General features: G+C 37.3%; 2 protein-coding genes across 2 annotated transcripts; one reads left to right on the top strand and one right to left on the bottom strand.

The window, feature by feature from the left end:
* Window positions 1–11,843: 11,843 nt before the first annotated feature.
* On the top strand, window positions 11,844–13,331 carry LOC137749505 (zinc finger CCCH domain-containing protein 14-like). The gene is made up of 2 exons (XM_068489604.2): window positions 11,844–12,694; window positions 12,816–13,331. Exons 1-2 carry the CDS (start codon window positions 12,068–12,070, stop codon window positions 13,086–13,088), a joined length of 900 nt encoding a protein of 299 aa, XP_068345705.1. The 5' UTR covers window positions 11,844–12,067; the 3' UTR covers window positions 13,089–13,331.
* A 209-nt stretch (window positions 13,332–13,540) lies between these two features.
* Window positions 13,541–14,624, bottom strand: LOC137749508 (nuclear transcription factor Y subunit C-2-like). The gene is made up of 4 exons (XM_068489607.2): window positions 14,502–14,624; window positions 14,291–14,393; window positions 13,921–13,991; window positions 13,541–13,820 (listed from the first exon to the last, which is right to left on the bottom strand). The coding sequence occupies exons 1-4, from the start codon at window positions 14,622–14,624 to the stop codon at window positions 13,632–13,634; spliced, it is 486 nt and encodes a 161-aa protein (XP_068345708.2). The 3' UTR covers window positions 13,541–13,631.
* Window positions 14,625–15,357: the final 733 nt, after the last annotated feature.

Genomic DNA, 15,357 nt, shown 5'->3' on the forward strand with positions numbered 1-15,357 from the left:
CGAGGGATCGAGATGATTAAGCCATGAAGCCCTAAAACTAGGGTTTAAAAACCCATATTCTGAAACTCTGATTTGAATAGTTCAATCACTCCAAGATGGCTCCTATGAATCCAATCTGATTTTGGACGGATATTGATCAAATAAATAAAGCCGTGGTTTCATTTCTCAGTAGTCCACGATTTGTGCTCAACATTCAACACCCATTTACTTTATCTAGCTATTTCCGTCATGAAGCTTTAAGATATGGTTATGGCTGCTCATCAACACCCCGCCACCCTCACCTCCACCAAATCTTCTGCCTCGTCTGACCAATGAAATAAGATGGGAGTCATCGGATTACTTTGTTTGTTTTATGTGGGCGAATTGTTTGTTTGTTTTCAATCGGATGTAACGCATTAAAATGAGTTATTAAGAGTTTCAACCGTTGGATTAATTTGGCGGTTGCAATAAGTTTGTCCCTCGCATGACCTCAAAAAGCGGACCTTAGGCAAGCATCAATGCCCCTTTCATGATATTCGAACCCAATACTTCTTATTTACAAGGGTAGAGAAATACAACTAGATCATAATAATAAGTGGTTTTTGTTATAAAGTTTAATGTCTCTAGTTTAGTCCATATGTGTTTGCTCACTCCTCTAAATCCTGAAGATGCATCATCTTGCGGTCCAGATACACCTGGAAAAATTTATCTTGGTATGGCGCTACCCTCTTTTAGAACCGTGCCATGTGTCTAAAGTTTTTTTTTTTTTTTTGGACAAACGATAGTGTTATGGGGAGGGAATCATTGAGAATCAAACTCACACCATGGTGCATAGGCACGATTGCTATCGATCATTGCAGTAAAGTGTCATCTGCCATGTGTCTAAAAGTTTAACCATAGTTAGTTTATGCATTTAAATAATCTTTTTTGAAAAAAAAAATAGTTAAATTAATAAAATAAGTAACTTACCATTTACTCTTTATTTGATATGCCCTCATTGAGTAATTGATTGTAATCTTTAATACTTCATTCTCCTCCTACGTAAACTTTATAATCTCCCTTGGCTGTTTTTTATATGGCGGTGTTGTAACCATTCCTTGGCTGTGCGGATCAACCTCCTTAAACTCCGAATGCAAGTGGACAGTAATTGTGTTATGTGTGGAGCAGCAGAGGAGACGGAGCATCACTTGTTTTTCCAATGTGCGTTTAGTCATGTGCTATGGTACTGTTGCTCTTTGTAGCAGGACATGGCATCTATGGCAGGTAGGGATTTCCGTGAGTATTGGCAGGGACTATGTGGTTGTTTACGCGACAATGAAAGATGAGGAGTTGATGCAGGAGTGTGTGTTTGTTACGTGGAGAATATGGAAGAGCCGGAATGAAATGGTCTTTAAAGGAGTGTTGGTTAATCCCGTGGAGATGGTGAATTTAGTGCAGCGACACCTCCTGGAGTTTCGTGTTGGGCAATGCAGGAAGAGGAGAGATGGTGGCTGCGTGAGGAGGGGATTGAAGCAAGCTTCGCGGGTCAACGGCTTCGATGGAAGAGGCCACCTTTTGGTGTGATGACGATTAATTGTGACGGGGCTTGGTGTGGGAAGACTTGCAAAGGCGGTTATGGGTGGGTTTTAAGGGATTTTGCTGGTTTGTTGCAAGCGGCAGGTGGGGAAGGAGGTGGGGTTTTCAACTCGGTAGCAATGGCTGAAGCTGCTGCGATCCGAGCAGCTTTGAGGGTTTGTATCGAGTTGGGTTGTGCGGAAGTGGAGCTTGAATCGGATTCTCAGGTGCTTATTTGAATGCTTATGGGAGAATATGTGATTGATGCTACTTTGGAATGCTTTATTCATGATATTGGTCTTTTGGTATCTCAATTAGGAAGGGTGAGGTTTGGGTTTGTTAAGTGGAGTGGAAATGCCATTGATCATATTGTCGCCTCATATGTGTTATAGCCAATCAAATGTCAAGTGTATATTATATAACAATTTGCACAGTTTTATTTCAAATGGAAAAAACTCAACGACAAATACAATATATTAAAACATAAACACTTAATGAGATTATATATAAAATCACAAATCACTGACTTGTTTCTTGAAGATAGAGGCTTGCAGAAGCAATCTCCTAAGACATAAATTCGTCCCTACACCAGTGCAGCAGTTCAATGGACGTCTATCTTGCAGGATACAACTATCTAATCCAAGTTCTTGCACTCGAACTCGGATTCTTGGCGAATTGGTTGTGGTGTTTCTCTGTGAACTGTGAAGGATTTGATGGAAGATTGTTCTTCTTGTTTCTGATCCGACAGCCATATATAATGGCATAAATGAGCAGTTGAAACCGTTCATATTTATCTTTAAGAACGGTTACAACAGTTCATGTGATCGGTTTTATCATTTCAGAAAAAAAAAACTGAATGAAAAAATAAAAAACGTAAAAATGATACTTGGGTTTGTTGTCCATCCAAGCCCCAAGGCCCAAGGCCCATCTTTGACATTTAATATATGCACCCAAACTCTCTCCAAGTCTAAAGCCCAAGATCCATGGCTTTGGCTCAATTCATTTCAAACTATAAGTGAATGAACTCACTTATAAATAAGAAGTTATAAAGTGGTTTGGGCGATGTGGGACTTGGAGTCCCACATAAAACTCAAGTTCCAACAATATGTAACCTCACATGGAGGTATTTTCCATTGGGATGCGATTAGTCCAGAGTTTTTATTTAATATTCTTGCTCAAGATGTAAACGTTTCAATTAGAATCTAATAAAGTTTACCTTTGACCCAAAAAAAAAAAAAAAAAAACTCTTTAATCTCCCTCATTAATCAGACCTCCTGCACAATAGGTCCACAGAACAACAAAAACAGGAAGTGCACTTTAGCAACTAAAGAATTGAATTGCACAATTTGATTAAACCTCCTGCATAATCTGATTTAATATGGTTTCCCTAATTGTACAAAAAAAAATTGTCCATGAGGAGAGATTAAAAGGTTTACTGTCAACTACTAATATATTTATATTTACTAAAGATCTTAAGTTCGACTTACATTAGTTGCGAAAGCGTATTATATTTTTGTTTAGTCTAATACCTAATTAGTAGATAGTCCATTGTATTGGGTGGCATGGTCAAATCTTCCCCTTCCTTAAAGTTAAATATTCTTGTATATTAAAAAAAAACAAAAGTTACCATGGTGTGGGAGATGCTCCTTCGAATCTGCCATCAACTTTTTATTTTTTTATTTATTTTTTCTATGGTGCAGAGGTGCGCTGCAGTTGCTAGGGTGGGTGTAGTTCATTTTTTTCGTTTGCCAAAGAGCAGCAGAATGGGGTGTTAATCGCTGTAATCCATTACTTAGTGAAAGGATATTAAAGTATAATTAATGGTAAAGTTTATTATTTTACTAATTAAATTTTGTTGTAGTCTATTTTATCTGACAAAAGATAGAGAGCTGGCGGCAAGGGAAGAGAGAGAGGAGAGATGTGTTTGTAAAAAAGGAGAAGAAATCCTTCATCCCCCTACATAGTGCCTTTATTTATAGTAGTAAAAAAAGTATACGAAATCCTTCATCCCCCTACGTAGCGCCTTTATTTATAGTAGTAAAAAAAGGATATGAAATCCATCATCCCCAAGAAATACAAGTCCATATAGAAAAGAGTAATTAGAATCAAATTCAATCTAGGATTTACACAATCACACTTAAACTAGCTAGGAAAGTTCATAGCACTCCCCCTTGAGTGTGTAAATACTCAAGGTAGATTCAACATCACGCAGAAGTTAAGGAAGTCAACTTGTCTACACTGATTCAAAGGAACAACGCTTATTCTCAATAAGGTAAGAACTTGCATAAAGTAGTAAGTCTCATTAAAAAACCCCTAACGGTATGGCAAAAACCCGAATAGGGACAAAATCCAAAGTCTAAGGAAAAATGCGTGAGAAATGCAAAGTCAAAAGAAATGTCTACGGGGCGTCATCAGAGATATGACCAGCCCAAGGTGGGTGCCTAGTTAAAACCTACTTAGTTAGCAAAAATTCAATGGAAAAAATGCTCCAAATCATAAGGAAAAAGAGTACATTAAGATCAAGCAAGTATTCCTCACGATACTCCCTCTGAATTTGACACAATTCCAAAAAGAACTAACAATATTACAACCCAAAAAGTTTACGCATACCAATTCCTTGAACAAGCTTTCGAAACGTCGTCTTCGGCAGTGATTTGGTGAAAAGGTCGGCCAGATTGTCTAGTGAACAGATTTGCGTGACTTCAATCTTCTGATACTCTTGTTGTTGATATGAGAAGAAGAACTTCGGCGCAATGTGCTTGGTGTTGTCTCCTTTGATGTAACCTTTCTTGAGTTGTTCGATGCATGTTGCGTTGTCTTCATCGATCATCGTCGGGACATCAATGGCGGGGTAAAGATCACATGAGCTTCGAATATGGCCCACAACTGCTCTCAACCAAAAGCATTCCCGAGTTGCTTCGTGTAAGGCGAGAATTTCAGCATGGTTAGACGAGGTGGCAACTAAGGTCTATTTAGTTGACCTCCAAGAGATTGTGGTGCCTCTAATAGTAAAGATATAACCCATTTGAGAACGCGCCTTGTGTGGATCAGATAAGTATCCTACGTCGGCATAACCAACAAGACAAGAATCGACTTGAGAAGTAGGGGGTGCGGTATCACTCGAGGATCCGTAAGGATAGAAGAAGCCCAAATCAGTAGTACCATTAAGGTAACGGAAGATGTCTTTAACACCAGTCCAGTGTTTGCGTGTTGGTGCATTACTCTATCTTGCCAAAGGATTAACAGTGAAGGAGATGTGGGGTTTAGTGCATTGAGCTAAGTACAATAAAGCGCCTATTGCACTTAGATAAGGAACTTTAAGCTCCAAAATCTTTTCATCATCCTCCTTCGGACGGAAAGGATCTCATTTTGCATCTAGTGATTGAATGACCATAGTAGTACTCGAAGGCTTCACTTTATCCTCATTAAAGTGGCGCAACACCTTCCGGGTGTAATTTGTTTGATGTACTAAGATTCCATTTTAACGGTGCTCTATCTCGAGACTGAGACAATATCGAGTTTTACCTAGATCTTTCATCTTAAATTCTGACTTTAGGTGTGCAGCAGTTCTCGCGAGCTCTTCAAGAGTTTCGATGAGGTTCATGTCATCGACGTATACTGCAACTATCGCAAAACCAGAATGTGACTTCTTAATGAACACACAAAGGCATAGTTCATTGTTCACATATCTCTAACTAGTCAAATACTTACTCAGGTGGTTATACCATATTCTTCTGGAGTGCTTCAAACCCTAGAGTGAACACCTCAGTCGAATTGATAGCGTGTTCTGGGGTTTGGAAATATTTGATCCAGTCAATGTAAGTCCTTTGGGAACTTTCATATAAATTTCCATATCAAGATCGCCATAGAGATACACAGTTACTACTTCTATCAGCTGCATACTCAGTTTTTCAGAAACTACTAACCTGATAAGGTAGCAAAAAGTAATCACATCTATAAGACCAACTCCAATGGTGGGCTAAAAGCCAAATTACCCCCCAAAATTTCCCCCCAAACCCACTCCAACCCAAGGGGAAAATTGGGGCTAAATGCTAAATGCTAAACCAAGGCCAAATTCCCCCCAAAATTTAGCTCAGAAATTATAGTGGACTTCACCCAATATTTATCAGAATTTAAATTTTTTTAGATTAAAATGTTTATAAAATTAATTTACGATAGTCTACATATTTATTTATTTTTTAAATTTAATTTAACCAAAAAAAATAGCCTAAGTTCATTATTTAATAATCCCGGGCTAAAATTTTAGGCTAGAACGGTTGGAGTAGAAAAGTTGTTTCTAGGCTAAAAACTAAATTTTCCAGGCTAAAATATTTGACTTTTAGCCCGACCATTGGAGATGGTCTAACGGGTGAATAAGTTTTGCCATAGTCAATCCCGGGATTTTGTGAGAAACCTTGCGCAACAAGACGAGCTTTGTAAGGCACAATTTCGTTCTTCTCATTACGATTCCGAATGAAAACCCACTTGTAGCCAACGGGCTTCACATGTGGAGAAGTAAAAGCTACGGGTCCAAACACATTACGTTTTGCAAGCAAATCGAGTTCGACTTGGATTTCTTGTTTCCAGTTTGACCAATCGGTTCGACATTGACATTCATCAATGGAACGAGGTTCAATGTCATCCCTCAACATGATCTCAGTAGCTACTGCATATGCAAATGCATCATCGACGATCTTCTTATTTCTACGCCACACATCATCTAAGCTAGCATAATAAACCGAAATCTCACGATTCTCGGGAGGAGGATTCATCTTTTCTAGGATGTTTCCATAATCTAGAATTTCCTTATGAGTTAGATAAAATGAGTAAGCAACAATCGGATTCACGGTAGGCTCTTCAGAAGCCTGTGCCGTGGGTTTCCTTTTCCGGGGTGTGAATCATTTGAACCAAGATGTCTGTCACACTTTTGTGTAGGGGTAGATGAATCCTCCTTAACAAGGTATTTAGTTTGTAGAGTGTCATGAATATATCTTCGGATAAAGATCATAGCAGTGGCTTTCTTAGCTTCGCACAAGGTTATCCTTCTCATCATCAATGACGGGACGTAAATTCTATGCAGTGAGGTGGAGCTTTACATCTTGGAACCACTTGAGGTAGTTCCTTCCAGAGACCTCCAAAATGGTGAAGTCAAGTTTGTTCAAATTCGACATGTTCCTATCACAAAGTAGATGGACAAGATGTGATTAGTGTAATGGAGAAAAATCAATCCATTCATATAGGAGTAGAACATTTAGGTTCTAATAGACATGAATTGGTTAAATTTACATGAAAAAGCTTCGGGTTTTCATAGTTGATGTTTTTAAGTGAAAAACTTCAGGTTTTCAAACAAGGCATGTTTTTAGAAACTTTAGGTTTCAAAATAATTAGGAATTTCAGGTTCATATGTTCTCACAAGCAAACGCAAATATATACACAAAAAAATATGCAACAAGGAAATATGCAAATAGAACTGCAGGTCTATAATTATAATTGAATTAATTATTTGGACTTCAAGCCAATTAAAAGTATGGGCGAAAAAATATAAAACTCATTGGGCCTAAAAATATTTAGGCAATTGAACTTGGGGCCCAAAATGAGGCATAAGCCCACGAGTGGGCTTAATAAAAGCATGTTGTGCATCTCAGGCCCAAAACTGGGCAGGTTTGGTTGATTAGGTCGAGGGTGCTTAAGGCCCAATATATCAAAGGCCCAAGATGGGCGTGGATTAGGTGGGACTCGTGCAATGTATTGGTTCTCCAGTTGCAAGCTGGGATCTTATGCGGCATCGTGCACGGGAAGACACCGAAGCCATGTGGTTTGGTGTCATGAGTGGGCTAAAGGGGAATTGCGATAGGCTGCAGCATGCAAGCCTAAAACCAATGCTGGGTTTTAGGTTAGGTCGAGATGAACCAAAGCCCAAAAGGCTATGTCGTTGAACCAATAGAACAGCCCATCTGTGTGCTAGGTGTGCTTTGCTGGGGAAGAACACGATACCTGTTACTTCTAGCGGCGGTCTGGGATTATGGTTCACCGTAGAACCTCTTCCTAGGTGACGAAGAGTGAAATCTCGATGTCGTTGAACCCAGAAACCCTCGGGCTCGAGTTAGGGTTTTCGAACTTCGACAAGATTACGAAAATCTCAGCCACGATTTTGACGGGACGACTTCAGGTTGTTGGAAAAAGCAGCCGTTGTGGCTGGACATGGTTGCAGGCCATTCGTTCGTCGAGAAATTAGTGGTAACGCCGGTGGTGGCGTCAAGTTCTGGTGTTGGAAACAAGTGGGGCTCCATGGTCTCGGCTGGCTTGCCAGTGTGGGTTCGAAGAATCCAAATGGCCTTTTTTTCTTTATTCAATTCAATTAATTCAATGCATATTGAATTCAAATATTTTAATGCATGTACATATATTTGATGCAATTCATGGAAAATATCAAATTCACATAATTCAACAATTATGAATATAATAATGCATACACAATTTATGTAGAATCTAAAATTTGAAAAACGTAAAGTTGGGTCATGCATTATGGTGAATGTTCATGCTGTCAGGGCTGCAAAAATATCAAGATAAAAACCGTTGTTTTGGAAGAACCTGATTGCGTGAGTGATGATATGGATGAACTGGTTTGATGCATAAAATCTCCTCCTCAAATTCCGAAGCACAGCGGTAGGAACGTGCTGATAACGTGTTGTAGCCTATTTTATCTGACAAAGGAGAGAAGGCCAGCGGCAAGGGAAGAGATAGAGGAGAGATAGGTATGTAGAATTGTAAGGGAACTGTGTGTTAAGGATATGTTATCCCCCCCTACGTAGTGCCTTTATTTATAGCTATAAAATGGGAGAAGAAATCATTCATCCCCAAGGAATACAAGTCCATATAGGAAAGAATAACTATAATCAAATCTAATCTAAGATTTACACAATCACTCTTAGACTAGGAAAGTTCATAACAAATTCATATATTTTTTTTATGAGAATTAGGTAAATGGATACTAATTAACTATGATTAGTCTTTTTTATTTTATAAAAAAGTATGACATTTCATATTTCATTCATTGAATAATGGTCAAAGCAACAAGTAGACTTCAATCATTTTGTTGAAAACTGAGTTCATTGGGAATCGCAAGATTACAAAGATTAATATCATAAAATCTTGTGTTACACATAGATCAATGGTGGAATTAAATGGAGTCATTGGCTACCCATGATCCCAACAGCTTCAAAATCACTATGAATGTTTGATTGTGCATTTGTATTTGACCCCTATAAACAGCTATAACAAACTAAATCGTAACTTCCTCTGTCTTCTAATTTTGTTTTCTTTTATCATTTCTTATTTTTCTTTTGTCTCTTCTTGTGTGCAACTTGATTGTGTGAAGTTCGCAATGAAATGCCTCAGTTGACAAGCCTTGACAATTTTAACAATATTACTCGACAATTTCTTATAGCTGCCCTCGACAAGCCTTCACTGATCATAGTAGTTGTTGACATACGTTGGCATAAGCTTTTGGCAATTGTCGGCAGGAATCAGCAAGTGCCCACTAGGTGCTTGATGAAATGGTCCATTGAAGGATTTTTTAGTCGAAGTTAGGACCCAGTTATTTGAAAACCCTAGCTCCACCATTGATGGAGATCACGTGAGAATAAAAACTCTAAATTGTATTGGGAGTATGAGATAGGGATTACGATGCTCATAGGTCTAATTGTTTCACTTAATCACTACCATGACTCCATGATACCAAGTAAAGTAGATCCAATAAATCAAAACAAGTCCACCTCTTTCACTATTTCAAATATAGATCATAATTAAAAATTAAAAAGAAACACATCTCTTAACGACAAAAATCAACACCAACAAACTCCTAGTGAGAATTTGGGAATTATTGAACATAATCAAAATTAAAAGGACAATATAGTGTCACTCCAAATCTTGTCAATTTTCTGAAGAGAATCATAGTACCTTATTGACTAGACCCATAGTGTCGTATTAGCTAAATCTTAACCTGCGCAACCGTGTGGCTCCAAACTCATATTGAAGGGGCAAATTGGAGTCAAAACATCTGTTGGCTTTGTTCATGGGCTAAATGATTATAACTATCTTGTGACTACAACGTTTCACGATGACAATTTGACACAAAATACAAAAGTAAGTGGAAGAGATGAAAAAGAAGAGACCTAAAAGGATTTTTTAGAAGGTTTGACTGTGGATCGAGAGCCAAAGACTAAGGCCGAAGACAAAAGATGATTTCCTTTTGTTTTTGCCTTTAGACGGCCTCAGCCTTTGGCCTTAGAGTTGGCGGGCAAACCTTCTATGATTAGTATTTTAGACACATGTCATAATTATAGATAGAGAGTAACGCTCAGTGCGAGCAAAAATGGACTTTTCTTTTGAAATTTATTTCACACACTTTGAAAAATTCCTAGAACGTGCATTTAAGAGATGACGTATACAGGTACCGGAACTTGGACAGACAAAACAGATTTTATTTTATTAAAAGGGAGTTGGAAATATATGTACTTGACCAATTTTTTATTTTATTTCTATTAGAGTGATATTCGGCACTAATTATACTCATGTGATAGAAAAGGCGCAACATATAATGAGTTGAAAAAGAATACCTTAACTACCACAACAATTCACCTCTTATTGGTAATACATTAACTTTTCTAGCTAAAAGCTTTAGTAAATTTATCTTTCCACAAAACTCAAATTGATACATGATTGCAAACTTATCCACATAAATGATGGTTCTTGTATTTTCTAAAGTACGAATAAATTGAAAGCTAAAACTTGAACGAAAAAGACAAAATCTAAGGGTCTATTTGATATTTACCATTTCGGCTTTTGTCTTTGGTTTTCACTGTCTGTCTTAGTGATAAAGGAAATTTCACCCTCTTCATTATTTTCTTCTCCTCTCCTATCTCCCTTCTTTATCTCTCATTTCTCCTGTATAGTTTTCTCGTATTTCAAACGTAAAAGATAAAAAATAAAATCTAAAAGCGAGAAGGTGTTCCAAATAGAGTGGACATAAATAAAAGGGATAGTTTAGTTGCGGTCCTTGGTTCCTAACTGTTATAAACTCAAACCTTATACATTTTAAGTTTTTAATTAAAGTCCCTCCCCTACCACATAAATGAAATAATAATAAAAAAGATGCAATAATACCAATAAAAACTCAACCTTTTTTTTTTGCTTTCATTTACACTACCAATTCAATTATTCAAAATTGCTTATGGGTGTCATAAAACAATAATAATTGCTTATGGGTGCATTCTAGGTATAAAAAAATGGGATTTTATTTTATTTTTATAAAATATGGGTACATTTATATAGGCTACACTTTACAATTAAAAAACTGGTACATTGGGTACATATTACATACAAAAAATTGATCCATTTTATACAAAAAAAGGGGCACGTTTTATATAACAAAAAGTGGGTACATTTTATGTAAAAAACAATGGTACATTCTAGACTAAAAAAATAAATAGATTTTACATTAAAAAATAGGTACATTTTACATAAAAATGTTACTTACAAAAAAAAGAAGATACATTTTGCAATAATAAAGTGGTACATTTGTAATGAAAAATGGGTACATTATAAATAAATTATGAGTACAAATAAAAGGTTAAAAAAATTATGAATACAAATAAAAGTTTAAAAAATAAGGGACAAAAAGAAATTAATATATGGGTGCAAATTAAAATTTAAAAGAAAATTGGTACAATTTAAAAAAAGGGTTGCAAATTAAAAATGGGTACAAACTACAAATAGAAATATATGATAAAAAGTTTAGCCATAAATATAAACATACTAAATGTAACGTTTCTAACACTAAATAAATGACGTTAATTAAAATCCAAAGAACTTGATAAAAAATTGAAAATAAATAAGATTTTAATCAATGGAATATAAAAAATAAGGATTAGAGCTTAATTTCTCCTAAATAAAATAAGAATATCTTTGTGAGAGTGAGAACAGGTTGGTTGTTTGGTTACACATGAAGCTAAATGGACACATTGAATATTTGATTGAGATGCATGGTGCCAATTACCAAAAGGAGGGGCCATATAAGAGAGTTTGTTAAAGTTGTGATATACAAGCAAACCATCCAGATACAATTATTATGAAACCTTACTTAGAATATAGAACTTCTTCTAACAACGCCCGTCTTAATCCAACCAACCTAATTAAGCTATTAATCTCTCTTCTCTCTCTCTCTCTCTCTCTCTCTCTCTCTCTCTCTCTCTCTCTCTCTCTCTCTCATTAAGCTGTTAGCTTCTATCTTCACCTCACACACAACATACTTCAACACCAAGCCAAACATTACCTTGCATTGCACCGCCTCCACCAACAGCAACAGCAACAGCAAACCCCTCTCTCTCTCTCTCTCTCTCTCTCTCTAACTGCACAGCAACAAATAACATATAAATTCAGTTATGGCCTCTAACTGTTTTGATGCTTCCCCTCCACTCTCAACTCTCCTCATTCTCTTTCCCTTAATCCACATCTAATATAATATATTATATGCATGGAGCCCAACACCAACACCGCCTTCCCCAACTCACCCGATTCTTCCCGAGGTTTCTGCTCCGATTTCTCCTCAAATTTCCAGCCTATATACACACTTCCGAGCTCCCTCTCTCTGACTCCGTCCACCCGCTCCTCCTTCTCCGATACCGACTCCGACGAGCACCACCACAGTACGACGTCCCTCAACCAGGCTCAGCTGGTCCTCGAGTACGAGGAGCTCCGCGACCACTATGATCTATGCAATTCTCACCTCCGCAACCTCACTAACGAGCTCAACTCGATCCGCCGCGAGAACGCTCAACTCCGGTCGGTGAACACCGACCTCGTCAAGCTCCTTTCTTCGCAGGCCGCCTTCCAGAGCTTCCTCCCCTCGTCGTCGTCATCGTCCGCGTATCAGAGTCCGACGGCGACGTCGTTTCTCGATGACTTTCGGCGACTAGGATTTGGATCTCTCGGTCTCGGTCCTCAGGACGGCGTCGTTTCCGAGGAATCCTCCGATATCAGTCCGACGAGCGTCATGGAGCGAAACAGATTCATCGACGCGGACCGGATCTCGCTCCCCAAGAGCATTTCCGTTCGCTCCTCGAATCGACCACGTGTCCCGAGCGTTTCTAGACCGATGACTGTGAGTTAAATTAAATTTACAAACTTTAAATCACTTAAACCGAATTAAATGAATTTTGATTAAATAATTAATTGTAATTAAGATTATAAAGTGGGTGATGGTAGTATGTGGGAAAGTGCAGCAAAGCCAGATGAAGGTGTTCAATCAGGGCATGCTGAAGACGGAGCTTTGCAACAAGTGGGAGGAGACAGGGACGTGTCCGTACCGGGATAATTGCCAGTTTGCTCACGGCGTTAGGGAACTCCGTCCCGTGATGAGGCACCCGCGCTACAAGACTCAGCTCTGCCGGATGGTGTTAGCTGGTGGCGCGTGTCCTTACGGTCACCGGTGCCACTTCCGTCACTCGCTTACTGAGCAGGAGAAGCTGCAGTTGGCCGTCTCAGACTCGTTTTGAAACAAAAAAAAAAAAAAATAATACCATTACATTTTTCTTTAATGTAAATATATTGTTTGTACAGGAAAAAAAAAAAAAAAAAAACCCGCAATCATAAAAATTGAGACAGCAATAATGAAGGAATTAAGTAAATTACTTTAGTGGCATGCATGCTCCATGCATTGCAGGGAGGGAAATGTGGATTTTGATATGTTACTTTAGGATCCCAAACTTAAATGTAGAAATTCGGGTTCCATTGTTTTACTCGTATTGATTTTTTTTTCAGTTAATTAATTAATATATATTTGAAATGTCCATGGTTGTACGCAACGTTCAATTCAAGTAAAGCTTCATTACTATTCATTCAGCCAACTTTATACATATGGCTCTCACAAGTCACCAAATATGCAGATGTACAACATTGAATTGAAGGTGAACGAAAGACTGAAGAGAAAGCTAGCAAGCAATGGAAGAAAAAAAGAAAGAAAATTACTACGATTAAGGAAAGTAAAGATTAACAATATTTTCACGAATTCGAAATTGAAAATCCCAAATATCCGAAATTCAGAACAAGTTTGCGATAGACACCAAGAAGTCAAGAAGTTGATCATTCCGAATAGCCCTGGATATGTCACAATGCTGAAGCGTACGCCTCTTGCTTTCTTCGGTGTGCAACCATGAACGAAGTGTGAGCTCCATGATGAAAAGCTCACATGCTTTGGAGAACAAGATGGGAGTCTCCGAGCTAATCAACTGAAATTAGGATATTCAATCTAATTAGTATTTTAGAAAGTTTAGTAAATTACAAAGGAGTTTGCTTATATACTAATCAAAACCTTAAGTTTGTTCAAACCTTAACTTTTCCATCTGATTTCATTATTCGTTTTACCCTTGCAATAGGAAATTCGTGATGGGTTTTCCTCACTGTGGATTATACATTATAAGAAGCCAACAGATGGCCGTTAGAAACTTAAATCAATAAAAATGAAAGATGTTGGCGAAAGTCAGGCATGCGAGCGTAGAAGATACTAGTCGTGATCATTATTGCAAGACAATGGTTCATTTATCACGAACAATCTACCACGGATGGCTTGTCAATTGTGTATCATGATGTCCGTGGTGGAAATGGATTTTTTTTACCATTAGCTCTTCATAACCGTAGTAAATGACATGTGGTAAATGACATGTTTTCTTCTAGTTATAGACAACAACAAAATAAGAACCTGGTGTATTTTGAATCTCGAACAACTGTTGATTCCAAAATAGATCTATATTTTCCTTCTGCAGTTGAGTAAAACTAGAGCGTTTCGCCTCATCATCTTCCTCCTGCATAATCAAACGATTTCAAGAAAATTAAATAATTAGAAGAATAAAGAAAAACACATGATCATGTCTACCATAAGAAACTAGTAGAAGGAAATTAGCTAGGTTCACCTCTTTGGTAGAAAGATGAGGGTCGCAATCGGGTAGCATGAAAGAATCCCATGGAATGAAATCATCGAACGGGGAAGAAGTGCTCGAAGACGATGAGAAATTGATAGAATGGTTCAAATCCATACGTACGCTAAAGTATTTCAAGGGCTTCTAGCTAGTTTCTAGCAACTTAATTTTAGATGAGGTGCATATTGAGTCGTTTAAATAGAGAGACGTGGGTGGAAAAGTAGAGTTTTTTTTTATGAAAACTAATGAAAAAGATTTGAAAACTTTGATTTTTAATGATAAAGACAAAATAAAGGGTAAAGCGAATAATACAAGGATTGACTTTTTAGTGTAAAAATGTGATTTTTCGTTAAAGTGAACAGTACCATCGGCTTTTCGTTAAAACTCCTTTTTTTTTTTTTTTTTTTTTTTTTTTTTTTTTTTTTTTTTTGCTTTCAATCATCTTCTTAATTGTCTTTAAGGTAGAAGAATCCAAGAGCAATAAGTTTGAAGTCATGACCATTGAATATGAGGTAACTGAAACTGGATATTACTAATTAATGATCAGGATATGATGTGTAATTAAGAGAGAATCTAGTGCTATATATGAGTGTTTTTTTGTTTTAAATTTTGGAGGCCTTTACATACGTGAATATGAAAGATGTAAAAGAAGTGTGCTCCTACTCAATGACTACAGTTGAAAGCATATGTTTTTCACACAACCATATATATTTGAGTTTCACATGCTACAATGTAAAAACCCCACATAAATCTGCGACAATACGGATTTTATGCTCCGATGGATGTAATGATGGATTCTGTTTTGGGCAAGCCAATTTTTTTCATACACAAAATGCATCAATTTGTTGTA

This window comes from Pyrus communis, chromosome 17 (assembly GCF_041283825.1).
Source record: "Pyrus communis isolate YQ-2024b chromosome 17, ASM4128382v1, whole genome shotgun sequence".
In the NCBI taxonomy this organism is placed as follows: domain Eukaryota; kingdom Viridiplantae; phylum Streptophyta; class Magnoliopsida; order Rosales; family Rosaceae; genus Pyrus; species Pyrus communis.